The sequence below is a fragment of the Colossoma macropomum genome, unplaced genomic scaffold (assembly GCF_904425465.1).
Source record: "Colossoma macropomum unplaced genomic scaffold, Colossoma_macropomum, whole genome shotgun sequence".
Classification (NCBI taxonomy): Eukaryota; Metazoa; Chordata; class Actinopteri; order Characiformes; family Serrasalmidae; genus Colossoma; species Colossoma macropomum.
The window spans coordinates 9,500,262-9,527,037 of NW_023494806.1; the positions used below are offsets into that span (position 1 = coordinate 9,500,262).

A 26,776-nucleotide genomic window follows, 5' to 3' on the forward strand; every position below is an offset into this window, starting at 1 on the left:
TGTGTCGAATTATGTGTTTTTTGACTGTGTGATATACAGTAATTTATAAAAATGGAAAAAAGTATGTTGCATAGCAAAAACAATATTAGCAGCCATCGCAAAGCCAGACTTTTGTCTGCACTTTAATTTTGTCTTGCAGCGGCCTGTTCTACTGAATAATCTCTTTGCTTTTCTCCCTGCTAGTTTCCTGGTATCAGTGATCTACTCCAAAGCCAAGCTGGCCTCAGCGTGTGGTGGGATTATTTATTTCCTGAGCTATGTTCCCTACATGTATGTGGCCATCAGAGAAGAGGTGGCCCACGACAAGATCACTGCCTTTGAGAAGTGCATTGCGGTAGGAAACTTCCTCCTTCCCGGTTACGATATATAGCACTGCCACCATTGACCCCAATGTACAGGGTGTTTTAGGATAAAATAGGCAGTATTCTCCTTGGCAACTGTATCTAAGCTGCCATCTGTCCTTCCGTTCATATGCAACTTCCTCTCCGCCCACAGTCTCTGATGTCCACCACTGCTTTTGGCCTGGGCTCAAAGTACTTTGCCTTGTACGAGGTGGCTGGGGTGGGCATCCAGTGGCGCACCATCAACCAGTCACCAGTAGAGGGCGATGACTTTAACCTGCTGCTGTCCATGGTCATGCTAATCATCGACGCCACTGTATACGGAGTGCTGACCTGGTACATAGAGGCTGTTCATCCAGGTGAGCTGTGCTGCAGTTATTGCACTGATATTATGTCGTTCAATTCCAGTGTTCTGGAAAGCGTGTCCAGCTAAGAGTAGCTAAGAAAGAACGCATTTGTGAAGGGAGCATGGATTGGTCAGTGGCTCAAGGTAGAGCATCAAAATATGTTGTTCAACATTTATTTATTTATTTATTTATTTATTGTGTAGAGTACACAACATTCCCCTTATCCTTTACTTCTTAGCACTGCTGGTTCAGCTCCATTGTGCTGTAGAAGTGCCACAGTAATGTTATTAAAGGCCATTGTTAATTTTTCTTCAGCTGTTCTTATCAAAGGGAACCTTCTGTGAAAACTGCCAGTCACTAGCTTCATCCCCAAGAGGCCAACGTCCTGCAGTAAAGAGCTTTTAAGACTTTAAAGTCTGCACTTTTTGTTCTGAATCTCCATAATGCTCTTCTGACTCCACAGGGATGTATGGGCTGCCCCGGCCGTGGTACTTCCCCCTGCAGAAGTCTTATTGGCTGGGCAGTGGGCGTATTGAGACGTGGGAGTGGCCTTGGGGGAGCAGTGCCAGGCTGAGTGTGATGGAGGAGGATCAGGCATGTGCAATGGAGCACAGACGCTCAGGTACAACTGATTTCAAATGACTAAATGACAATTTGGGCAGTGGGCTATTGGTCTCAAAACTGTGTTTAATGATATAACATTGTAATAGCACTTTTAAAGTCAGAGCTGGACCATAACAAAGTCCTCATAAGAAAATCTGTTCAATGAGCGGCCATCTTTGCAACTCCGCCAGCCATACAAGACCAGGATCCTCTCTCTTTGAATAGGGAGAAACCAAAATAGGTCAAATTACTGTTTAAAAAACATATTTGAAGTAAAATCTGTCAAAAAACATGTAAAGAGTTTGTAGTGTTTGGCTATGATTTTTTAAAATTGTTCTGGCTACCGCACTTGCGCAGATCTCCACAACAAGGGGCGGCTTTTCCCGCTAGCACTACAATATCATCAATCCTCCAGCATAACCAGCAAGCTGATTGGCTCTTTTTGGTGAAGAGCTGGACTTTCACCATAAACTGATGCAATGCAAAAATGATTTACCTCAACAAAAGGCTACAAGGCAGTTGTCTATTAAAAGTGCAACACCTTATTTGACAAATTCATGCCACTTATTTACATATTGTTGTAGTCGGAGCAAAAAAAAAATGTCCATTGTTGTCGTTTGGTCATTTTGTCTTAATTTTTTACATAATTTGAAAAATGCCAGCTGCCATTTTTATTTTGTGAACACTTCCTACTGAAGATTTTCCCTTCTCCTGTACAGTTACTGTTTTTGGAGGTGAAAGATTTCACAGTCATTTTCTGTATATTGATCATTTGTTGTCTGTGTGAATGACTCAAGAGTAATTGTTTCTTTTTTCATGTTAATTATTGTGACATTCATTGTTACTAAGGTATTCTTTAAGATATTAATTTTTAATACAATAATTTGTAGATGCAAAGCACTTCTTGAACCTGGCTTGGAACTGACTAACTAACTTACTGATTCACTGACTAACAGACTCACTCACGTTTAGCTGAATGAAGATTCTCCACAAGGGAGCGCAGTTAGAGCTCAAGAAGCTTTTGATGCTTCATTAGAGGGATGATTTACATCAACAACACTGTGTTTTTGTTGTCTGTTCTGCCCAGCTATAGTTTCTAGTAAAGATGTTTATAATAGCTGCTGTATGTACACACTAGCTAAATTAACTGATTTGGTCATGCAACAATGTTTAATTGTCCATGTGACTGATTTTGATATCTGTGTGCTGCCCTCCAGAGGAAACTCGTGGAATAGAAGAGGAGCCCAGTCACTTGCCCCTAGTGGTCTGCATAGACAAGCTCACCAAAGTCTACAAGACAGGCAGCAAGCTGGCTCTGAATAAGCTCAGCTTAAACCTGCACGAGAACCAAGTCGTCTCTTTCCTGGGGCACAACGGGGCTGGAAAGACCACCACCATGTAAGAGAGTTAAATGCATATGGTGAATTGTGTGTGAGAGTAGTGCCCTCGGTCAGTAAGGATGAAAATAAGAGAATGTAGCTGTCTTTTTACACAGGGATCTATTAGATTTAGCATTGTTTACATCAAGGCAGTGGACACATATCAAGATTTTGGTCCAAAATTTGTTAAAACTTCTTTGATCACAAAGGGGACCTCATATTAATTTATCACTTATTATCTTTGTAGAGTGGGTAACACTTTATTTAAAGACTGCCTACATAGGGACCTTCACATGCATAAATATTTAATAATAGTTATAAAACAAAAGTATTTTTCAGCAGATGTTTTATGAAGTAAATGACACTGTATTCACATAAAGACACTTCATATAAAGTGATACTTGTCACTTTATAACGCTGTTATAAGGCACCATTCCCAAGTAATATAACATTTAAGACAATAGCCTAATTAAGAATGTATTTGTAATAACTCACAGGGCTTTTAATTTAGTTATTGAAGTACAATGCTAACATAAGCTGTTCATAAATATGCTTATGCATGTGTTAGGAAGTCCCTATGAACTTAGCACATATAAAGTGTTGCAGAGTGAAGTGTATCTGCCTTTAGTCTCAGATACCTGATGCATGCCATCTTTGGACAGTCAAGACACAGTTAGGTCACTGTATTATGATGATCTCTAGGTCCATCCTCACTGGACTGTTCCCCCCCACTTCTGGTTCGGCCACCATCTACGGCCACGACATCCGCACGGAGATGGAGCGCATCCGGCAGAACCTGGGTATGTGTCCCCAGCACAACGTGCTCTTTGACAAGCTGAGTGTGGAGGAGCACCTGTGGTTCTACTCGCGCCTGAAGGGCATGGCTGAAGAGGACATCCGCAAAGAGATGGACAAGTCAGTCTACACACTTATGCACAAAACAACTCAATGTCATTGCATTCATTTTCAATTCAAATTTGTCTTAAGAGTTTGGATGCAAACATATTTTAAAGGGCTTATACTGTGAAAAACTATGCATGTACTAGGCAAACATTAAAAAATATCAAATTTCACATATGGAAACAGTCCATTTTGAATTCATCACTGTTGTCACAGCTGACACCATGAACACATTTATATATGATCCTCTGAATAGCCTAGAGCAGTTTGGCCGGCACCTATTCTCACTGAAGTGATAAAGAGTGTTGGTACTGCAGATTGTAGTCTGTAGCAGAGTTATTATTGTTGACTGTCAGGCAGCAAATGTATCAGTGCAGCCTTCCAAAGGATCCACATATTGGAAAGGATGACATCCCTGAGGATTTCAGTCCCAATTTAACTGTTTGTTCTGTACGTTTTAGCCCAAATTGCTTTTTGAATGATGCACTGTACACAGTAGCCAGACAGAACAGAGAATATTTACATATGTCAATCCTAAATACACAGTAACAGAAACAGTCCGCTTAATTGTAAGGGATAAAGAGAGGCTGGAAAAGGGAGTGTTAAAACCGCACGTCAGCGCAGACTGTCACCATAGCAACACAGACAGCAATCTCGCCTAGCTATCAGCTAACGAAAAGGCAAAGAGTGAGATTTAAGACAAACATTGATCATTTGGAGATGAATGGACTTATTTGCATTTATGAGCACTCCAGCTGGTTTCCTGATACAATTAAACTGCAGCGAGAAACTGTCAAACACTACACAGTCAGCAGAAGTCAGCTTCTTATTCGCCAGCTTCTTGTCTGAATTTTCCCATTCCTTCTTAAATGATGCAGCAGTTACATTCTGGCGACTTCAGCCTTGTAAAAAGTCGAACATTGGGAGACGTTTTACAAACTATTCTACTTTTGCGGAAAAGTTTCCTGCCAGAGATGCGAGAAAAGCGGCTATAGCTGAGCTGAAGCTTAAAGCAGAGCAAAGTAAATCTGCGTTTTCGTTTATATCATATATTTTATCTGATACTGGAACATCAGCACATACTGGGACATATTTACAGCCACGATGGTAAAATGGACATAAAATGTTGTGGCTCCCAAAGTGGTTTGATGTTTGTTGAGGGAACAAAATGGCTCTTCTTACCATTTGGGTTGCGACCCCTGATGTAGACTTAAAAATGTCGGGTTTTTTATACAGGGCTATATTGGATCTGCAGTTGAATGTATTGCATTATTAATCTGTCACACCGAGACACAGCGAGCTTCTTATGTAAGAGGACATGCTTTTGTGCTGTTTCACGCCTCTGTTACTTAATATAATAGCCTCATTATCAGCTTGTAACAGCCTTAACACAGTGATCATTACTGAACAAAAGAGGAACGTCGGTAAAGTACAATAAGATAAAACCAACAACATTCGTCAAACTCCCCAGTCCAGTATCGCCTTCAGGCCCCTCAGATCTAATGTCTCACGGCTCTATGAACAGAACTGCTGAATTAGAGCTAAAACTTTTTTCAGTCTCAATGCCTCCTCTTTACCATAGAACTAAATATTAAATATTAATGTGTTTTTATGTTTTTCTATATGTTTTTCTCAGTTGCCTCTGTGTTTGATAACTCTATTTTCTTGTCTTTAAATTCCAGAATGATCGAGGATCTGGAGTTATCTAATAAGCGTCACAGCCTGGTGCAGACGCTGTCCGGGGGCATGAAGAGGAAGCTGTCTGTGGCTATCGCATTTGTGGGCGGTTCGCGGGCAGTCATTCTGGATGAACCCACTGCAGGAGTGGACCCGTATGCTCGGCGGGCAATCTGGGACCTCATTCTCAAATACAAACAGGGTCAGAACAAGAGCTTAATTTTACCCCTGATACTGTGGGGTTATTAATCAGTTTTGAGGCTTATTAAAACAACAAGTCATGAGAGGCCATGTTAATATGATTTTATCATCGTAATGGATGTTGTACAACATGAAACATTAAAACCCCTTAACTGTGGCAATATCGCTGTAACACACAGCTAATGTAACAGAGTGATTTTATGAAATGGCAGCAAAATACAACATAATAAAATATACCAGTGTTTAATAAATACAGTGAAAAAAGAGTTAAATCAGTGGTCACTGTCTGATTTGTGCAGCAGCCAGATAGCATAGACTTGTACATGGTTTATATGAATGTGTGTAATATCTGAGAGTATCATTCTGAATAACTGGCTATTTCTTGCCTTGCTTGTGTGCAGGTCGGACCATCCTCCTCTCCACCCACCACATGGACGAAGCTGACCTGCTGGGTGACCGCATCGCCATCATCTCTCATGGTAAGCTGAAGTGCTGCGGCTCGCCACTGTTTCTCAAGAGCACCTACGGAGACGGATACAAGCTCACACTCGTCAAGAAACAGAGTGACTCCAATGCTGCAGGTGAGTGTGTGTGTGTTTGTTTTGATATGTAGGGTAACCTGGGGAAAAGAAGCCCCCATCCCCCTTATTTTCTCTCCTGAACAAATGATGGGGTTTTAAAAATATGTGGTAATGGAGGGCGGTTGGCCAGGTTTGGAGAGAAAAAAGTTTTCAAAGTGAAAATTTAATAAATAAAGTTAGATTTTGGGTTGAGAACTGCCCGCCAGACATGTGGAAAAAGCCCCCTTTAGAATATCTCTCCAGAAGTATCATTTAGTTCGATTTTCATCATAAAGACACAAAGTTGTTCACTGGAGTTTCACTGCTAGCTTTAGCATTACATGCTAGCTGTATTGATTCTTAGCTAGAATTCCACATCATTTAGCCGTCTTGCTGGAGAGTTTGTGGCCTATTCTACTGAATTTTTAAAAATGTGGTTCAACGATAAAAAACTATTTAAAACTATTTAAAAAGTATTCTTGATTTATTTACAAGGATTATGTCATCATCTGCTTAAACACAAGGCATTAACTGAGATAGTAATAAACTAAATATACACAAAATCATTTATAAGGTACTTTCAGTCTCACTTTATTTAGTCCACTATAGTCCCCTATATATTATCAACAGATGTTCAAATTGGTAACAAACTATCTGTTGATTCTAAACAGTGGTGGGGTAGGGTTAGGATTTGGACCAGGGTTAGGGCTAGGACCAGGGTGAGGGTTGGGTTTAGATTTTGGGTCGAGGTTAAGGCGAGGGTTAGAACTAAAGCCAGATTTAGAGTTAAAGAAAATGATCAATTGAATTTAGTAGATATTTAGTTGAATGTAACTTGAAAGTAAGTCATGTATCTACAAAGCATCTAAAGTGGACTGTCCAAATAAAGTGTTACTGTACTGTCTAATGGGAGATTTTTTTCATTTTTTAAGGACATTTTTGATTTCTTTTAAATTGAAGTTGAACGATTTAGATTTATGATGAGTTTTATTTTTCAATACAAAACTTTATTCAAGGAATCCCATGTTTTCATGTCACTACCGAAACACAAAGAGTTTTAGTCCATAGGCCGAGCCTCATTTTAGCCACACCCCTGCATTTTAGAGCAGGAAGTGAGACTGCATCCCTGTCCCTCATGACCACCTGCTGAGTGGTTGGATTTTATTATTCGAAGTCTTACAATCAGCGTGTAACATTAAGAACTGTCACTATATTTTCTGCAATTAACTAAACATTTTGTGTTTTAATGAAAAATATGAATTTACAGTTTTGTTTGCTAGTTGTGTACCAGCTAGCGTTTCTGAGTTCTGCTCAAAATTAGCTAAAACTGTAAGGCTGAAATAGTGGTAAAATTTTGGTACAATTATGATTGTTTTGGCAGTGACAAAATGGAATCTTCAGTCATTTATTTTATTAAAATAAACATAGTGAAAGTATAGGATCATTCAAATTTTAATTTCTAAAGTCCAAGTCCAAAATGTGTTTCCAACTCTGACTTTGAACCAATTCAGGGTTATTAATCCATATATTCATATGATCCATATATCTGAGTTTTGCAGCTTGGCAGTTAAGTTACATTCTCATCTTCACCAAAATATTGTATTTTTAGTGTTGTACTTTGACTAATATCACAGTTTTTCAGAAATACAAAGACTAGAAATGTTTTGAAATACAAATTATTGGTGACAAATTCATTCAGGATTCACAAGGGTGGCTTCTTACCTCATTTAAGAGTAATCTGCCCTTGTTTATGCTTCAAAAACAAAACTATCTGCTGTTCTAGTTTATTTAACTGTGCGTAGGTTTATGAATTATCATCATATTCATGCTAACCTCAAACACAGATATGGTTTAGCTTCACAGCAAGCGGGCGCTGTTCCTAAAGGAGGCAGTGATACAGTGATAGTTCTGCTGCTGTATATGAAACACATTATGAGTCTCTGCAGAGTTTGTCTAGACTTTATTTCATATTTGGTGTTTTTCATGTGTTTCTGCTTGTGTTTGTTCCACTCGTACCACTCTGCGTCTGTTTGTGTGTGTTGCCAGATCAGTCGAGCGTCCCCCCCTCCTCCTCCCTGTCTCCGTGCTCAGAGAGCAGAGTTACTCAGTTTATCAGACAGTATGTGGCCTCCTGCCTGCTGGTGTCCGACTCCAACACTGAACTGTCCTACGTCCTGCCGTCTGAGGCCGTCAAGAAGGGCTGCTTCGAGAGACTGTTTCAGGTATACGTACACACACACACACACACACACACACACAAACGCATAAACTCAAAGAAGTAGGTTTAGAATAAATTTCAAAATGTCTTGAATCTCTTGTCATTTTAAAAAATTTGTATTATTTTGTATTCAGTAATAATAAAATGAAGATTTAAATATTACATGAGACAGTATTATTATTATTTTTATTATTATTATAATTATCATTAGAATAATAATAATAATTATTATTATTCTAATTCTAGGACGCTGGAGGCAGGGTTCAGTGTCGCAGCAGCCATATTTCTTTAATTCCAAGTTCAAACAAACAATACAAACTCAAACAAACCAACACTGCTCTGTGCTAAGCTGGCCACTTTTCAGTGGCTTGGCCAGACTTTTCAGTCCTTCTCCTAAATAAGCTTTTCAGCTCTTCACTCAGTCGCTCTTGTGGCTGCTGCTCGTCCCTCTCTCTCTCTCTCTCTCTCTCTCCCTCTGTTCCCTCTCAGCTCTTTTAAAAGGCGCTCACGCTGCCAGTCAGATCAGCACCAGCTGGCTCTCATTAAGGGCAGCGTGACCGCCCGAGCCGAGAGGGAACGAGAGCTCGCCGCTCCGCCTCCTCGTCACCACCCCCAGATCGCAGCTCAGCCGCCCGGGTCGAAGGTGAGGTGTAGTGGAGCGGCCTCGCTGCGTAACAGGGGGCGGGGCCCAGGCGGCGGAGCTCGGGACTCGCTCCTTGCCCTGGTGCCTCTCGTTGCCGGCACCATCGTCGTCTTCCCCCTCCTCCCGCCGTCACTCGCGTCACTCGGGTTACTCAGAGGGGCTCGGGTTTTGCGCTCCGCCCCCTCCCCACTCGCGGCTCTCTCCCTGCCGTCCTGGCCGAGGTTCGTCGCCGCTGGGTGTTTGGGCCCCGCCTTCCTGCCGGCTCTCGCGGCCGTCATCGTCGGGGCCCGGGGGGCGGGCGCATGCCACATCATGTTAAACCACTTTCTCTGTAATTTTACAATCATTTCTAGCTCTTTTCATCATCTTCAGTATTTCTTTTTACAGCTTCCTGCTAATTATTTAAATCCTATCAAGTTGAACTAAACTAGCTTATTAAAATCATTTTATACATATATTAGGGGAAAAAAAACTGGTTTTATGTTTTTAAAAACTTTTTCAATGGTAATTCAGTACTTCTGAATGTTTAGTGTACATTTATCAGTTGATTTTCCCACATTCTCTTCATTATAATAATAATTTAATAATAAACTTTATTTATATAGCACATTTTATACATTGAAATGCAGCTTAAAGTGCTTTCTATAGAGCATAAAGAGAAAATAAAAAAGGGTAGGAAAAAGATAAACTATTTGCAAAATGCAAATAAAAATTAATTAAATAATGAAATAAATGATAAAATAAATTATTAAATACATACAATGCACTAAAAGAAGAAACATTCCTGTCACTGCTTATTTTAACAAAAATACGATTCTTTTTTCAGTGCTTCAGTCGGTGCCCACACAGTATTAAAATGACCACTAGAGCAGAGGCACAGTATGGATTCTGTTAGTCTGAATTGTGATGTCTTCTCTTGGCAGGCGCTGGAGCAAAGTCTGGACAGCCTGGCCCTCACCAGCTTCGGGGTGATGGACACCACGCTGGAGGAGGTCTTCCTTAAAGTGTCAGAGGAGGACCTGTCTGTGGAGAACAGCGACGCAGGTGAGAGAGAGGATGGCAAGACGATGCTCTCTTTGAAAGATTCTGAAATTCACACAGAAAAGAAGAAGCTTTGATCATTTGCAGACCGTTTCTCTGTAAGGTCTAGATCATTGTTTCCCAACAGAAAGTCCACATTTTTGTTCTGTGCCTGAAACCAGCAATCATGAACAGTCAATACTTGATACAAATTAGAGCTTGGAAATATTCACGTCAAGGTCATCATTACTTAACTGTTTCTCGGGCTCATGTCGGGTTGAGGTTTTAAATTTTGACCTGTATTGACCTCTGCTGTAGTACTTCCCTGCTTTATGCTTCATACCTACTTTTGTTACCTCAAAGAGCTTTTAATCTACAGCTTTTAATCTACTGCACTAGGCAGCAAAGACCACAGTGCCTGCATGACAGCAGTACATTAACCTATGTAGCTTAAAAAACTTTGGGGTGCTGTTTGAAGCTATTGATTGATCAATATTATTGTTTACAAACAATTTTGGATGTGTAGTAATTGGGTTTTTGAATTTAATTCTCCAGTCTCCATTTGGGACAGACGTTTGCTGGAACAGAGTTAGGCGCAGTGGTTCGGTCCAGTTCAGACAAAAATTTCAGGCCCAATTTAAGCTTGAAATACAGTGATCTGCTGTGCTTTGATTTTCCTGTTCTTTTTCTGTTGTTCTGAAATCTCTCTCTCTCTCTCTCTCTCTCTCTCTCTCTCTCTCTCTCTCTCTCTCTCTCTCTCTCTCAGACATGAAGGACTCTCCAGGGGGCTCCTCTGCTGGTAAGCCCACGTCTCTAGCCGGTCCGCAGGCTGATGGTGCTGTGGTTGGTGCGGTGACTCGGCCGGAGGTGGAGCTGAGTAATCTGGTGATGTGCTCCAGACTGAGCCCCAGTCAGGCCTCGCTGCACTCCGACTCCTCTCTGGGCTCAGTGCGGGGAGACGAGGGCGGACCGTACTCAGAGTTTTATGGAGAATACTGCCCCCTGTTTAATAACAACCAGGACCCAGACTCTGCCAGCCTCAGAGGTGCATATATTACTGTTCTGTTATCTTATTATCATTTATGTATTTGTTTATGATCTCTCTCTTTCTCTGCATGTTGCTTGTTTTTGTGTGGATTTTTTTAAATATAGGTGGGCATATCGGTGGGCCCAAACGTACATATTAGTATAATAGTGGTTGCAGAGTACAAATAAAAGGATGCAAAAAGCAGTAGTGGTTAAGTGTGCTTTGTGCCGAGTTCATCAAGGTGAACTTTAACTCCTTCCGAACCTCGAAACCGCGAGCCTGTACAAAACAAGACTAGGCTGTGCACTCATTTCTGGAAAAACAAGAAATCTGCTAATCCACAGTGAAGAAAATAGAGAAGCAAAAGTGCAGGGTGACAGCTGCCTGATACATCGTAGCTACCGAATAATAAGTCTTAAGATTTTAATATTAATAAGCGGTTAAAGAAATTCTCAGATGTCGTCCTGCACTTTTGCTTCAGTATTTTCCTCACTGTGTATTTGTAGATTTGTTGCTTTTCCAACAAGGAGTCTACAGCCCAGTCTTGTTTCCTACAGGCTTGTGGTTTCGAGGTTCGGAAGAAGTTATAGTTCACCTAGATGAACTGTGCAAAGCAAAAGTGCAGCAAAAGTGCAGGGTGACAGCTGCTTCATGCATAGGAGCTACTGCATAATAGGTTTTAAGATTTTAATATTAATAAGAGGTTAAATAAATTCTCAGATGTCAAATTCATCCATGCTTTCATGGCTTTGCCATTTGCAGTCTAGATATAACGTGTTGGCAGAAAGTCAGAAAAAAATATTCTGCTTAAAACTTGAAAATTCTGTTCCTCAGACTCAAAAAAAACAGCACCAGATTGTGCTTTATCTCTACACATTGTGGTTAGACTTGTCTTTTCAGTGAATGGGTGCAAGTGAGAAAGCCTGGGTTATATGCAAGATACAGAAACTGAAATTTTTCATAAGATATTTATTCTGCATAAAACTTCATGTTACGATTTTACAATAATAATATTACTTTATTATAGAGGCATGTCTGCATAGTTGACCATGTCACCAGGAAAGCTCTGTCGTTTCAATAGTATAGTAATAATCTAGTAATACTGTCCACACTTTTCTTCATTGCCACCGTCTGTTTCCCCAGATGAGGCATCGTGCTCTCCTGAGCCGGCAGTGCTGGAGGGTCAGGGTAGCTTTAAGCTGGAGGGCTGGTGGCTCAGACTGCGACAGTTTCACGGCCTCATTGTCAAGAGGTTCCACTGCGCCAAGAGAAACACCAAAGGCCTGTTCTCCCAGATCTTGCTGCCCGCCTTCTTTGTTTGTGTGGCCATGACCGTCGCTCTGTCTGTGCCGGAGATAGGTGAGACTGAACAAGATGAGTTTAAATTTCATTGACCAGTGTTGTGGACACAGATTAAGTCTTAAACCCCTCCCGCTATCAGCAGGTGTATTGGGTGTTTAATGTGCTGAATCCTGATAAAGGTGTTATATTTCTGTATAACACTGTTGTCTTTGTTTTGATTTTGTAGGTGACCTGCCGCCCCTCATTCTGTCACCATCTCAGTATCATAACTACACACAGCCCAGAGGAAACTTCATCCCCTATGCCAATGAGGACCGGTTGCAGTATAGGTGAGGCTCATTATCACACTGTCTAAGGCTGCATTCTCATTATAGGGTTTAAATAGATCTTTTTGAAATCTGTATGAACACAAAAAATGATATTTTCTTAAGTTAAATTTGAGCCTTTTGCCTATGGGGGATACATATCCAACATGTGGTCATATGACCATAGTGAGAACAGTTAGTGCAGGTCTTTTTCGTGCACATGCTGATTTAAGGTCCTCCTGTAAAGCTACTTTAAAGAACAAAGGTTTTGTTTAGTGAGAATATATATAAATACAATGTACAAGGCAGTTGCTGGGCTTAAATGATGTGTATATATATATATATATATATACGTTCATCATTTTTTATATACATATCATATATATACATCACAGCACTGCTGTGTCTGATCCATTGTGCTGGAGTTTTTAAACACTGTGTCCACTTACTGTCCACTCTATTGCACACTCCTACCCTGTCAGTCCATCTTATAGATTTAAAGTCAGAGACGAAAGCTCATCTGCTGCTGCACAGTTTGAGCTGATAAAATGGACAATGAGCGTAGAAACAATCAGTGTATATATATATATATATATATATATATATATATATATATATATAGTAAGTGGAGCTGATAAAATGGACAATGAGCATAGAAACAAGGAGGTGGTCATAATGTTATGCCTGATCGGTGTATATAACATAACATAAGCAGTAATAAACATAACTCATGATATTCTTCTTGTATTCCTCTGTGCTGCTCCACCACCACTTGCCCCTCTGCAGGAGCAAGCTGTCACCAGACGCCAACCCTCAGAAGATAATCAACACCCTGCGACTGCCCTCGGGCGTGGGGGCCACATGTGTGCTGAAAACACCCTTTAACAGCACTTTGGACCAGCTGGCCCAGACCCTCAACCCCTACGCCAACAACTCCAAAACACTGGCCGCCCGCTACTTCGACTCCATGTGCCTGGACTCCTTCACCCAGGGCGTCCCCCTGTCCAACTTTGTCCCCCCTCCCCCCTCCCCCGCACCCTCTGATGACCCAGAGCCACGCTTTGAAGATGGAATCTGGAACTACACGGCAACCCCACCCACCACTGTCCACGGTGAGGCTGACCTCAGCAACCCGCATATGTGATGTTCTACGTAGGGATGAACCTGCTAACTTCAATTTTTGTGGTACAACTTGTAACTTGTGAGGGTGTAGCCAGATTAAAGGAAATGTAGAGACTGATGTAGAATGATCTTTATATACCATGGAAAACAAATATGACATAAAAGACAAGGTGAAAAGAGGTACCACAGTCACATGCAAAAGTTTGGGCTCTCCTGGTCAAGTTACTTGTTTTGTTAATTTTCTAATGAACCTGCATAATTACTGATTATTTGCTGAATGTAATCTAGTGTGCCCTGTGCAAACACTGTAGCCTATTTTATATTTTATGTTTTTTTAGTATTATAATTCTTCAAACTATTTTTATTACAAAAATAGAACTTATTTTTATTTAGAAAACCAACAAAAGTCCTCTGACCAGAGCTGTTCAAACTTTTGCATATTACTGTATGTAAACAATCTTTCACTCCACAGTCCATATATGGAAATGATCTGCAAAAAACAGCCCATTTTGAATTCGTCATAGCTGTGATAATATACAACAAAAAAAGTAAGATGTGTGCCTTTTAAATAGCATGTCAGCCTCCCTCAGTGGCTGAACTCCCTGTATGGATGATGTACATACACTACAAGGTCTTGCTCATAACATTTAAAGCCGTTAATGGCTTAGCTCTGGCATACTTTGCCGATCTCTTGATGCATTAAAGCCCACCCAGACTACTTCACTCAGCTGAAACCAAATGCAAACATCTAGGATTACTAACAGCTCAGCTGGTGGAAAATTTCCTCTTATACTCTGGAATAGTGTTTAGGAGATGTATAATTCCAGATCATATTAAGCTTGATAGATGTTTGAATGCAGATTAAAATTGTTATTTAGACTAATGTCTAATAGTTTGGGTCTCTCTTTTCTTCCATGGTTTGTGACTGTACCGTAATTTTATTTTAAAATCCTTCCAGTGTTCCTGTTTAAAGTACTTCTGTGTTTATTATTATTATTACTATAAGCATTAATGTACTTGTTCCTGCAGAGATGGTGACGTCTCCTCCTCCGCTGCCTCTCTCTATCCGTGAGCCGGTACGCTGTATCTGCTCCATGCAGGGCACAGGCTTCTCCTGCCCCAGCGGAGTCGGAGGGCGACCACCTCTCATGAAGGTGGTCACTGGGGACATCCTGGTGGACATCACTGGCCGCAACGTGTCTGAATACCTCCTCTACACCTCTGACCGTCTGAGACTGCACAGGTGACCTTTAACAACAAAGGAAGTCACAGTGTTAAGTTGCTAAAGCAGTTGTTTGTGCAGATGTAGTGGATTAACCTAGACATGCTTGGTGCTTGTTTAGTTTTGCAATGTGTGCTATAAGGCTATTATAGCCAGTACTGTTTGACTGTTGTGCTGCAGATATGGAGGCATCACTGTTGGAAACATCCAGAAATCAGTCCCAGCATCCTTCGGCAGAAAGACGCCACCAATGGTGCGCAAAATAGCAGTCCGGCGATCGGCTCAGGTCAGAAAGAACACCTTTCTCTGCTTAGATGTTCTCTGAATGTCACGTCTAGTTTGATCCTGAGGGTTTTTTGCTTTCTCTTTTTCTGCGCAGGTGTTGTACAATAACAAAGGCTACCACAGCATGCCCACCTACCTGAATGTGCTCAACAATGCCATCCTGCGAGCCAACCTGCCCCTTAGCAAGGGTAACCCTGCAGCTTATGGTGAGATTCCAAGCTCACAGTGACTGTGTCAATTGGCTAATTTCATATCTCATACCTCTGATCCATCACATGAAAAGAAATGCTGTAAAAATGCTGCCTCTGCCAGGCCACCTTCACTGCAAAATACTACAAATAATAATATGTAATAATACTTCAATCAAGCAAAATTAACTTCCAATATGGTGAGAAAAGTTTGCTTAAGATTTCTCAAAATAAGAAAAAACATCTTGTGCTGTAAATTATAATCTTAAAATCAGTTCAAATTTAATCAGTTTAAGGCAGTGGTCACTAACCCTGATCCTGGAGATCTACTTTTCTGCAGATTCTAGTCCCGACCACAATGAGCCACATCTGCTCCAGCTAATTAACTTCTTCAGCAGTTCTTGATTGGCTGGATCACATGCAGTAGCATTAGGTAAGGAGCGGTCAGCATGTTTGATTCAGGTTGGAACTGATCTCGGAAAGTAGATCTTCAGGAGGAGGGTTGGTGACCACTGGTTTAAGGCACTGTGGCTACATTTAAGTAACACTAATTTGATCTGATGTCATAATAATACTAAACAATATGTAAAAACTAATCTTGTTTTAAGCATTTTCTTTAAACTTGAGTTATTATTGTTCAGACAGAGCTTAGCTTTGATCATAACATAGCTTCGACCCTGAGCCGACAGTACATGACTGAAGTGCCCTTGAGCAAGGCACCTAACCCCCAACTGCTACCCGGGCGCTGCGGATAGGGCTGCCCACCGCTCCGGGCGAGTGTGCTCACTGCACCCTAGTGTGTGTGTGCTCACTAGTTTGTATGTGGAGTTTCACTGCATGGATGGGTTAAATGCAGAGGTGAAATTTTCCCATTGTGGGATTATTAAAGGTCACTTAATCTTATAAAATCTTAATCTTAATCTTAAAGTAACTTCAAATAGAAAGGGAAACTTTGTGAAAACTTTGTGAACTTTAAATTGGTTCGGTGGTTGCTAATTTGTTGCTAGACCATGCTGTGATGTCCCAGGTGGTTGCTAAAGTGTTGCTAGGGCGTTGCTGTGGTATCCCAGGTGGTTGCTAATATGTATGTATATATATATATGTGTGTGTCAGTATGTATATGAGCCTGTATGTGGTGTCCGTGAGGGGCAGTGTGAGAGATGTTCTTTTGTAACATCATTTGTGCAAGTTAGATTTCAATTCTTATCAACATGTCGTCATTTATTTGTTATAAGAAAAAACTGCATTTGAACGAACACTCTACGAAAAATCGTATGTGCGATCGGTCTTAAAAGCACAAGTGTACAAGCTCAGCCGAAATTCCGGAGTCACATTGAAGTTATTGTCTGTGGTAATTAACCACAGTTACAGGTGCAGCAAATAGAAATTCCATTGAAAAGTGCTGGTGTAAACAGTAAACATAGAACTTAAGTGGTCCAAAAGCTTTTATGTTATTTTTGTTCTTTCTGGTGTGTTCATTTGTGTTCAGGTATCACAGTGACTAATCATCCCATGAACAGGACCAGTGCCAGCCTTTCTCTGGACTATCTGTAAGGATGCTCATTTTCTTTGCAGCATATGTTCTGCTTCCTCTCTCTCTCTTAGCCCTAGTCCAATATCTGCTCTCTCTGGCCTCCGCAGGCTCCAGGGCACCGATGTGGTCATCGCTATCTTCATCATCGTGGCCATGTCTTTTGTTCCAGCCAGCTTTGTGGTCTTTTTGGTGGCTGAGAAGTCCACCAAGGCCAAGCACCTGCAGTTTGTCAGTGGATGTGACCCCGTCATTTACTGGCTGGCCAACTACATATGGGACATGGTGAGGTCATCGTGGAGGACTGAAATGTGTTGCTGTTCACACAGAAAGAGCCTGAGGGCTGCGCACACAGTGTACTGCTGAGTCTAAATAGGTTCTCTCTCTCTCTCTCTCCCTCTCTCTCTCTCTCTCTCTCTCTCTCTCTCTCTCTCTATCTCTCTCTCTCTCTGTCTCTAGCTCAATTACCTGGTTCCGGCCACATGCTGCATTCTCATTCTGTTCGTGTTCGACCTTCCTGCATACACGTCGCCCAAAAACTTCCCGGCGGTGCTCGCTCTCTTCCTGCTCTATGGGTACACACTGCAGAAAATTACACCAGTGAATCAGAATGAAGATGAAAGAGGAAATAAGGATAAATAACTAAAACATGTTTATGTGGACATATCAAGACATGTTAAACAAAACGGGCAAAATTCAGGCTACTGTCTGAGCCATTTGTTACTGTTAACGGTATAAGCAGATGCTTAAAGGGGAACCCCTCCCTTTTTCCCACATTATTCAATCATTGAGCTTTAAAGAAAGCCATTCAGAGTGGTTTGCTGTGAATTTGAAACAGCATAAAAACTTAAATACATACATTTTAGAGAACGTCTGATGTCTCTACAGTGGTGTTGATAGGAACCAGGGCTTGCTGTGTCTACAACACAACTATAGCCATTTTATTTACTACCTAAACCACCACTGAATCTACATGTGTCTTCTGAGTGTTTTATGTAATGTTGATAATGGTAAAAAAGTGGTAAATTCTTTGGGTAATATTTCGCCTCACAGTACCCTGTACATGCCTCTCTGCCAAGAATGTATTTTGTTATATAATGTCTCAGATTTCAGGCTGTTCATAACCAGTTAATGTAATAACTTTATGTAGGGGAGCTTTTTTCAGAGGCGTTAAACGCTTCAGACTTCTGGTTCCTATCACCACCACTGTGAACAATTCTGACTCTCTGTTTCTCTACAACTGAGCGTTTCACATCAAACCACTCTGAATAATCTTCTCAACATCGTAACTATTTAATTATGCAGAAATTAATTGAAATTCCCCTTTAAGGCCTCTGAGCCACAGCGGGAGCCTTGGACTCTTGGCCACAGGTGTGTCTGTTTGCACAAAGCTAACTGCACGCTATAAATGTTCATTACTTTTTAGCTACCTTAGCCATGTAGTCCTAAAACGAATGCACACACTAATGCATTTCAGACACCAAACGTGTCTGTGCTGATTGACTACATTTGAGGGAACAATTGTGTACATTTGCATTTCAAGCTCAACACTTTCTTTAATAAATGATTGTTTTTATTAAATCTGCTGCATACTTTTAATTTGGTGTACTGCATAGTAATGGATTCTCATTATAAGTATTTAGAAAGGCCATTTGGCATCTTTCAGTACTTGTTCCAGTATAATCAAGGTTTTTATTGCTGTACTTTTCCTACAGCTGGTCTATAACCCCCATCATGTATCCAGCCTCATTCTGGTTCGAGGTGCCCAGTACTGCCTACGTTTTCCTCATCGTCATAAACCTCTTCATAGGAATCACAGCCACCGTGGCTACTTTCCTCCTGCAGCTGTTCGAACACGACAAGGTACAACACAGGGAGATAATTATTATCTTAATTGATCTGGGTGGAAGTGAAAGAGGCACTTGTTTCATTTTAATTGGAGTGTTATTTTCCTCTCCCAGGATCTGAAGCTGGTGAACAGCTATCTGAAGTCGTGTTTCCTCATCTTTCCTAATTACAACCTGGGTCACGGGCTGATGGAGATGGCCTACAATGAATACATTAATGAGTACTATGCTAAGATAGGTAAGCTTGTGGAGTGTTGGACATGGAGAGTTCTAAGCTGCTCTTTGTGGCCCTCTAATGGCCGTATCTTTGTGTGGCATGCAGGTCAGTTTGATAAGGTGAAGTCTCCTTTTGAGTGGGACATTGTGACCCGCGGACTGGTGGCTATGACCATAGAGGGATTTGTGGGCTTTCTTATCACTATTCTGTGCCAGTACAACTTCCTCAGAAAACCTCAGTGAGTATGTGTGTGAGTGTTAGTGGTCACTAGTGTTGTCACAATACCAGAATTTTGACCAAGACCGAAATGACACTATTGCAAAAAAATGAAGTAGGGAAGCACAGTGTTATCAGAATCATATTGACATGGGCAGATTATCTATTAAAAAATCGGCATCAGACAGATAATCAAATTTAACTGATATTTCAAACAGATATTTGATGTTGTATTTTACTTTAAAAGAGCAGAATGTTTAGGTGATGCTGGACTACTGTTTCAAACTGTTTTCATGTTATTTTCTATACTGCATTTGTACCCCTCTACAAATAAAAGTTACAATTATATGTAGTGCTAATCCTGGTGGACATAGTTCTAATTTCTACATTTTATAGATGTATGTGTTTGCCACCTTCCACAGATACGTAAATCAAACATATCCAGTGGTGAACCGAGACTATTATAGCGTGGCCTTCAGTTTGGGTCGTAAATGTCAAAACTGAAAATGAAGAAATAAAATATGAACATATTTCGGCTGTTCTAGATTATAAACTGACATGTTTTATCGAAGCTTATAACAGACACAGCATATCACTGCTGTCGGAACAAAACCCTGTATCTCCAAAATGTTAACTTTACAGGAGAAGGAAAAAGCATACTTTACTTTTAATGTAAGTCAATGGAACCAGAAGTTTTTCCAAGTCTTTTTGGGTCATTTCCTTTGGTCGAGTCATCATGAAATGTACACACAATGTAATAGGCAACAGGCATTTTCACATTATGTCAAAAACTGAAAAACAACAAAAATGGAGGTACGAGGTTTTGATCTAACAGCAGCGAAATATTTTACCTTGTAGAAGTTTTACAGTGACTTAATCAGAGCCCTGGAATTGAGCTGCTGCTGTTTTATATTTCTAACAACTGATTGAAACCTGGTTAGGCTGTCACTCGTACTCACAATTAGTGATGTGTCCAGGACTTCCAGCAGGCCCAGAGTGAAACTGGTCCCATCCATTGCAAATCAAAATGTGACTGATTGATTTCATTCCGCTGCCACTCCCTGATTATGTTGGTGGTTATTTTGACACATTAGGCCTTGGTTGGCTGTACAGCAAAATAAAAAAGAGCCCTGATTGGGTCATTTTCCTTTGGGCTTGTGAAGAGTTTAACTTTTTTGTTTCCAACCAAAACTAGTATTTAAAAAGTATTTTTAATTTACAGAAATCATTAGACTTAGAAGTGCCTTGAAGGTTCTGGATATCAGCATCAGTCCAGAAGTCCCATATCGATACATCCCTAACACTTAAAAAAAAACATTTGCCATCATCTAAAAAAGCTTAACATTGCTGAGCTTTTTTCAATACAAATGTTAAACAAATCAAATAAGTAATTAAAATCATTTAAATATGGCTTAATTTAATGTACTCTGAGCTTTAACATTCATCATACTGTGCTTAAAACAAATATAAAATACCTGATATTGCACTATATTATACAGCATGTTAATTGTAAAAGCATAAAATCACATTTATGAATAAAACTCTTTACCTGTATTTTATAAATATGCTAATGAGGGTGTTTCTGTGCAGGTGATGCTATAGACAGAATGCAGCATCAGTGATATGTTAGCCAGTTTAAATAAGGAAATGAAAGTGCTGTGAGTACTGAACTGTTAACCATGTTGTAGTAATGAAATACGTTGTGCAACACTAGTGGTCATAGTGGCCTCTTCAGACTGATGATAAACAGAATGAAAGAGCACTGAGTGTTTTTTATTTTTCCTCTGTAGGAGAGTGCCTGTGAACAGTCAGCCAATTGAAGATGATGATGTTGACGTAGCTCGCGAAAGACGAAGAGTGCTGAGAGGAGATGCTGATAATGACATGCTGAAGATTGAAAACCTCACTAAGGTCAGACCATGAACTGCTGCTGTGGCAGTGTGTGGTTTTTAGCTATGTAGGATTGACAGTAATAAACTACAGAATACCGAAAATGATTAAAAGCACCTACCTCTCCATTTGTAGGTGTATAAGTCTCGTAAGATGGGGCGTATCCTGGCAGTGGACCGCTTGTGTCTGGGCGTCCGTCCTGGGGAGTGTTTTGGGCTGCTGGGGGTCAACGGGGCAGGAAAGACCACCACTTTCAAAATGTTGACCGGAGACGAAAGCACCACAGGAGGAGAGGCCTTTATCGGAGGACACAGGTATCAGATATCCAAACATCGTTTGACACACATGCACTGCCATCAAATGCTTGGAATCAATGTTGTCAAAAATATTAAGCCAATTCAGTTTGAGGTAAATGATGAAATGATTCTAATATGTCAGTCTTGTGCGACAGATTTTAAATAATTAGCAGGAAGCTGTAAGAAAATTTTAGAAGAGATTTTTGAGTAGATTCTAAAATTATCAAGATGATTGACTGAGATAAATCATGAATGAGATGAATTAAGTTACATTTAATACTTTTTGTTGTTCCCAAAATACTTAAAATATTGAATAAATCATCTAAACCTTCTGGTGTCTTCTTCTTCTGGTTAAATCTACACTGTACATGTTATTATTGTATGTAAAATTACAAAAATTATTAAAATGACGCTGAGATAAAATTGACTTAACAGCTGCAGCTTTTTTCATATCAAAAATCCATGAAAAAATAGCATTTAAACAAAATGAAACATTTTTATAAACGATGACTTGCTTGCTTACTTACAAAGATGAAGATGCAGATCATTTTAGGGTCTGTAAGTCATACACATTAGCATTAAAATACATATTGAAGAAAAAGTATGCAAAATCGAACTGAGCAACGTGTAAAACATAAAGACTTCATCCCTCTCTCTCTCTCTCTCTCTCTCTCTCTGTGCAGTATTCTGAAGGAGCTGTTGCGTGTGCAGCAGAGTATTGGCTACTGTCCTCAGTTTGACGCTCTTTTTGAGGACCTGACAGCGCGAGAGCACCTAGAGCTGTACACACGCCTCCGGGGGATACCCTGGAAGGATGAGGAGCGGGTAAAATACACACCCACTCAAACACACACACAGAGAATCATCTGTCATAACGCACTAAAAGATATTACCTCTCACAGCCACACATCTATTTTGTGGTCTTGGTTAAATGACCTGCTAAAAGGCCTCTGGAGAGGACAGTAACTGCCGCTATTACCTTTTCTGTCCCGTTCAAATTCACATTCTGCTTTTTGAAATTCAGAGAGCAGGCCAGTTCTGCCTTCTTGGACTCTTTTGGCCACGCATGGGCGGCTCTGTTTGAATTTGATGCACTCAAAAAAATCAATAAACGTAATTTAATTATGCCACGAATTTCTGTTGAATGTGTTACCTCAACATAAAATTCAGTTGCGGTTAATATGTCGACATGTTCCCGGTTTATAAGTCAAACTTCCCCTTTGGTTGATTTTTTCAGTGTGGGGCGCAGGACTCTCAGCACTCAGCAGCTCTGCTATTACTGCAGCCAGCTCTTAAGCCTACTTTAAGCTCAGTCATAATGGCACCATTTTCACAACTACTCCCACTTTCCCTGTAACTCCATCACGTTTTACATCCCCTCTGCTCCTGTTCATCACTCATTTAACTCCTCATCTCTGGTTTTCTCCCATTCTCTCTCTCTATATAAAGATATGTCTACATCTCTCTACCTCTCTCCCAACTCACCACTCCTCTCTTTCTCTTGCCTCTCTCTCTCTCAGGTGGTGCAGTGGGCTCTGGAAAAGCTCGAGTTGTCTAAATATGCCGATAAGCCAGCGGGCACTTACAGCGGAGGGAACAAACGCAAGCTCTCCACAGCCATCGCTCTGATCGGATACCCCTCTCTGATTTTCCTGGTTAGAGCTTATTATCCATGTTCTCTATAAGTATACTGGCTGGGTTGATTACAGAGGAATTTCACCAATTCCACCAATATCTTTTGTAAACAGAACCATTCAGAGTGGTTTGAGGGCATTGGAAGGCATTGTTCACAGTGGTGGTGATTGGAACCAGACGTCTGAAGAGTTTAATGCCGCTGAGAGATCCCGCACAGAAAGTTATTACATGGAATGGATATGAATATATGCATTATATGCATTGTAGACTTTAAGACCCCTGGTTCCCATCACCACTATTATAAAGAAATTTAGAATCCACTAAGTTTCTCTACAGTGCACCATCTTACATCAAAAAGCTCGGAATTACTTTAAGTCTCAATGGCTGAATTATGCAGAAATTTGGAAAATTCACAAGTTCTAACTCTGATTATGTCCTTTGTTGCAGGATGAGCCCACCACAGGCATGGATCCCAAGGCCCGCCGTTTCCTATGGAACCTCATTCTTGATATCATCAAGACGGGGCGGTCGGTGGTGCTGACATCACACAGGTGATAAAACAGCTGATGCTGCATGTTGTCATTTTGTAGTTCACCATTGGACTTGGATGAACCTAAATAATTTCACTATGGGACAAATGAATAGGGTTTCGGACCCTGTTTTCAAAATCAACCCTGTTGTGCCCTGTGATTAACCAATGAGAACCAAAGCCAGTACATTTTGTCCTACAGACATTTTTCCCCAAATATGATTGTCATTTGAATTCCGAGGTTGTGAAGTAGTCAAAATAGGAATGTTGCTACATACAGCCTATTTATTTATTTGACATTAATTCAGTTCAGTGCACAGGAGTGTTAGCTCGCTTGTAGTATGTATGTAGCAATGTCCATATTTTGACTACTGATGGATTAAACTTATCAGCCTGGCATTATTTGTGTTAACCATAGGTTGGAATTTTTGAAAACACCACAAATTTCCCCCAAAGCTCAGACATGGATTAAGCCTAGTCTTGACCTTGACCTAGATTGCATCACCACTGGTGAATCGTATTAGTAATTCATTTTATTCTAGGCTTAGGGTTAATATGGGTCTCAGAAACTAACCCACTGAGTCCTCATTCTTATTTTCAAATTGTTGCCCTTTGGTGAAATTTGCAGTTTTGATTAGGTTTTTAATTTCTGAAAGGGGGGGTCTACTGCCAGTAGAGAATTCTGAGGGAAAATCCCTCCTCTCCCCCCAGCACAACACAGCATCAGTTCACAATCATCATTCAGCAAACCCAGAGACATAGTATTTCATTTTTATGGGCAAATCAGAACTAAGATATCATCACTGAAAAGTGCAAAGAGAGCTAAATTTTGTGAGTGTAGTTGATTTCGTTTTCACATATTTGGATTTCTATCAATAGATTCCAAACAGTGAGCAAAAAAATAGTTAACATGTAAATTATCACTGTTAGCAACCAAAACAATCAAACTTTCTTTTAGTTTGCATCTGAAATTGATGTAGAACATGCAGATTAACACAGATAGTCAACTCAAGAATAACCCCTGTATTTTAGTCCTAGAATGAACCAGAAACTTATGATTCAATCACTAAACTTTTCTTGTAGGAAAAATGCCATCAGACTCCGCTACATGGAATTGGTTTCTGAACACGTCACCTGCTCATGAGGTTTCTGTTATTTGGGCAGTGATAAAGATGACAAAGAGGTCTATAGTTTGACTGCATGATTAATCAGTGCTGGGTAACACTGGACAGTTTCCCAGACCCAGATTAAAAGAGTAAAGTAGACTAAAAAGGCATTTAAATAATAAATCACCATTGATGTTACAGTTTAGTCCTAGACCAGCTTAATCAGTGCGTTGGTGTTGTTAAGTTTGCCTCTCTTAACATATTAAACTGCTTGTTTTCTCAGTATGGAAGAGTGCGAGGCGCTGTGCACTAGGCTGGGGATCATGGTTAACGGCAGGTTTAAGTGTCTGGGCAGCATTCAGCATCTGAAGAACAGGTGAGAACCTCTCGAGAACAGGTGCTCACTGAAGTTCAAAAATGATTCATTTCTCAGGTTCACTGTTTTCTGTTCTCCACATCAAAGATCTTCAGCCTCATCAAACAAGCTGATAATTGATCCTCATTTCACAGGTTTGGGGACGGTTACATGATCACAGTGCGCACTAAGACAACAGCTAGTGTGAAGGAAGTGATCCGATTCTTCAACAGGAACTTCCCAGAGGCCATTTTGAAGGTTTGCCTTACTCAACCTTGGACACTTGCTATGTCCTCACTTTACTGCACTTTAGTAAACAAAGACACACTTGAGCAAATTGTACTTTTGTGCTGTACTATTTTTGAAGATTTGTACTTTACGGTTTTATTGAAATTGAATACTTATATTTTTACCCAGTTATATTCCCAATAGATAAAACTTATTTTTTACTTCTTACTTTTTTATTTAAAGTATATGTTACAAATTAAACACCAGGGCGTTTTTTTCTCTTGCCTGTCGAGTTTCTTTGCATTTTTCATAAAGAAATGATATTGTGAAATGATGTTGATATGTTTTAAATTTCACTCAAGTGTGTTTTTGGCTCCATACCCCGACTTTTAATTCAGTAAGATTGTCAGAAGAAAACCTCGTATCTCCATTTTTGTTGTTTTCAATTTTTTACACTATTCAGAAATGCCAGCTGGTTCTTACATTCTCTCAATATTTCATAATAAATGGACCAGTAGAAATGGTCTAAAATCACTTAAAAATGAACTTACATTGAAAGTTAATAAGGTTTTTTTTCCTTCTCCTGTAAAGTTACTGTTTTGGAGATACAAATTTTTCTTCCAACATTGACAGTATGCACAGACGTTCTATTAGGGGTAGAAAATGCATCTGATCTGAAAGAACCAATTCAAGCATTTTTATAGTATTCAATAAAGTATGCACTTATTTTTTCTCCAAAATATAAAAGTGGTCTATTTTCCATACATTCCACTAATCTATTGCTCTTTGGGTCACACTTGTGTCTTTTTTAAAATTCAGAATTCAGAATCCATAATCATTCAGAATCACGCCAAAATAAATCACAGTGCAGTTTGAGATTTGATGATACATTAAATCATTTTCTAAAGAAATCAGATTGAGCTGTTATAAGGTCAAACATTTACAACCAGTGTTTTCTAGCTGCATTTACTGTAACAGTTTCTGCTTCCTCTCTTCTCAGGAGAGACATCACACCAAGATCCAGTATCAGCTGAAGTCAGAGCGCATTTCTCTGGCTCAGGTCTTCAGTAAGATGGAGCAGGTGGTGGAGGTGCTGAGCATCGAGGATTACTCAGTGAGCCAAACTACTCTCGACAACGTGAGTGTTGAATAACTACTGCATTCAGACTTATAATGAGAATCAAAGGACTGAACATGAAGTTTCCTTTTTCCTGGCTTGATAAAGGTTTTACATGTTGTTTCTCTTAAAGAGGTTTAGCCTTATGGATGCAGACTGTGACATCTTGACCAGCGTTTAGTCAGGATGAAAACTTTTCATCTCCTCTTTTTCCTCAGGTTTTTGTGAACTTTGCCAAAAAGCAAAGTGACAACCTGGAACAGCAGGAAAGTTCGCCCTCTAGTGGAGGTCAGTCGCCACTGCAGCGTCTACTGAGCATCCTGCGACCCAGGCCGGCTAATACAGAACTGAGCGCTCTGGTCAGTGAGGAGCCAGAGGAACTGGAGAGTGATGATGATGAAGGACTTATCAGCTTTGAGGAAGAGAGGGTAAGACTACTGTTTCATTTACATACACTACAGACCGAATG

The 26,776-nt window shown here is 40.3% G+C and overlaps 1 protein-coding gene across 2 annotated transcripts in view; it reads left to right on the plus strand.

The window, feature by feature from the left end:
* The window catches only part of abca2 (ATP-binding cassette, sub-family A (ABC1), member 2), a 119,076-nt gene that overhangs the window by 88,793 nt on the left and 3,507 nt on the right, over positions 1 to 26,776 (plus strand). For both annotated transcript variants that reach the window (XM_036598436.1, XM_036598437.1), the window contains 31 exons: positions 184 to 334; positions 496 to 700; positions 1,152 to 1,310; positions 2,509 to 2,689; positions 3,373 to 3,585; positions 5,253 to 5,449; positions 5,850 to 6,029; positions 8,055 to 8,230; positions 9,793 to 9,913; positions 10,656 to 10,934; positions 12,060 to 12,275; positions 12,445 to 12,547; positions 13,310 to 13,635; positions 14,675 to 14,888; positions 15,048 to 15,153; positions 15,247 to 15,358; positions 16,830 to 16,890; positions 16,982 to 17,156; positions 17,331 to 17,446; positions 18,587 to 18,734; positions 18,833 to 18,956; positions 19,041 to 19,173; positions 20,942 to 21,062; positions 21,177 to 21,355; positions 22,021 to 22,162; positions 22,858 to 22,992; positions 23,420 to 23,523; positions 24,891 to 24,983; positions 25,118 to 25,220; positions 26,191 to 26,328; positions 26,526 to 26,735. In XM_036598436.1, the coding sequence (XP_036454329.1) occupies positions 184 to 334; positions 496 to 700; positions 1,152 to 1,310; positions 2,509 to 2,689; positions 3,373 to 3,585; positions 5,253 to 5,449; positions 5,850 to 6,029; positions 8,055 to 8,230; positions 9,793 to 9,913; positions 10,656 to 10,934; positions 12,060 to 12,275; positions 12,445 to 12,547; positions 13,310 to 13,635; positions 14,675 to 14,888; positions 15,048 to 15,153; positions 15,247 to 15,358; positions 16,830 to 16,890; positions 16,982 to 17,156; positions 17,331 to 17,446; positions 18,587 to 18,734; positions 18,833 to 18,956; positions 19,041 to 19,173; positions 20,942 to 21,062; positions 21,177 to 21,355; positions 22,021 to 22,162; positions 22,858 to 22,992; positions 23,420 to 23,523; positions 24,891 to 24,983; positions 25,118 to 25,220; positions 26,191 to 26,328; positions 26,526 to 26,735 (4,921 nt within the window). The remainder of the gene's footprint in view (positions 1 to 183; positions 335 to 495; positions 701 to 1,151; positions 1,311 to 2,508; positions 2,690 to 3,372; positions 3,586 to 5,252; positions 5,450 to 5,849; positions 6,030 to 8,054; positions 8,231 to 9,792; positions 9,914 to 10,655; positions 10,935 to 12,059; positions 12,276 to 12,444; positions 12,548 to 13,309; positions 13,636 to 14,674; positions 14,889 to 15,047; positions 15,154 to 15,246; positions 15,359 to 16,829; positions 16,891 to 16,981; positions 17,157 to 17,330; positions 17,447 to 18,586; positions 18,735 to 18,832; positions 18,957 to 19,040; positions 19,174 to 20,941; positions 21,063 to 21,176; positions 21,356 to 22,020; positions 22,163 to 22,857; positions 22,993 to 23,419; positions 23,524 to 24,890; positions 24,984 to 25,117; positions 25,221 to 26,190; positions 26,329 to 26,525; positions 26,736 to 26,776) is intronic.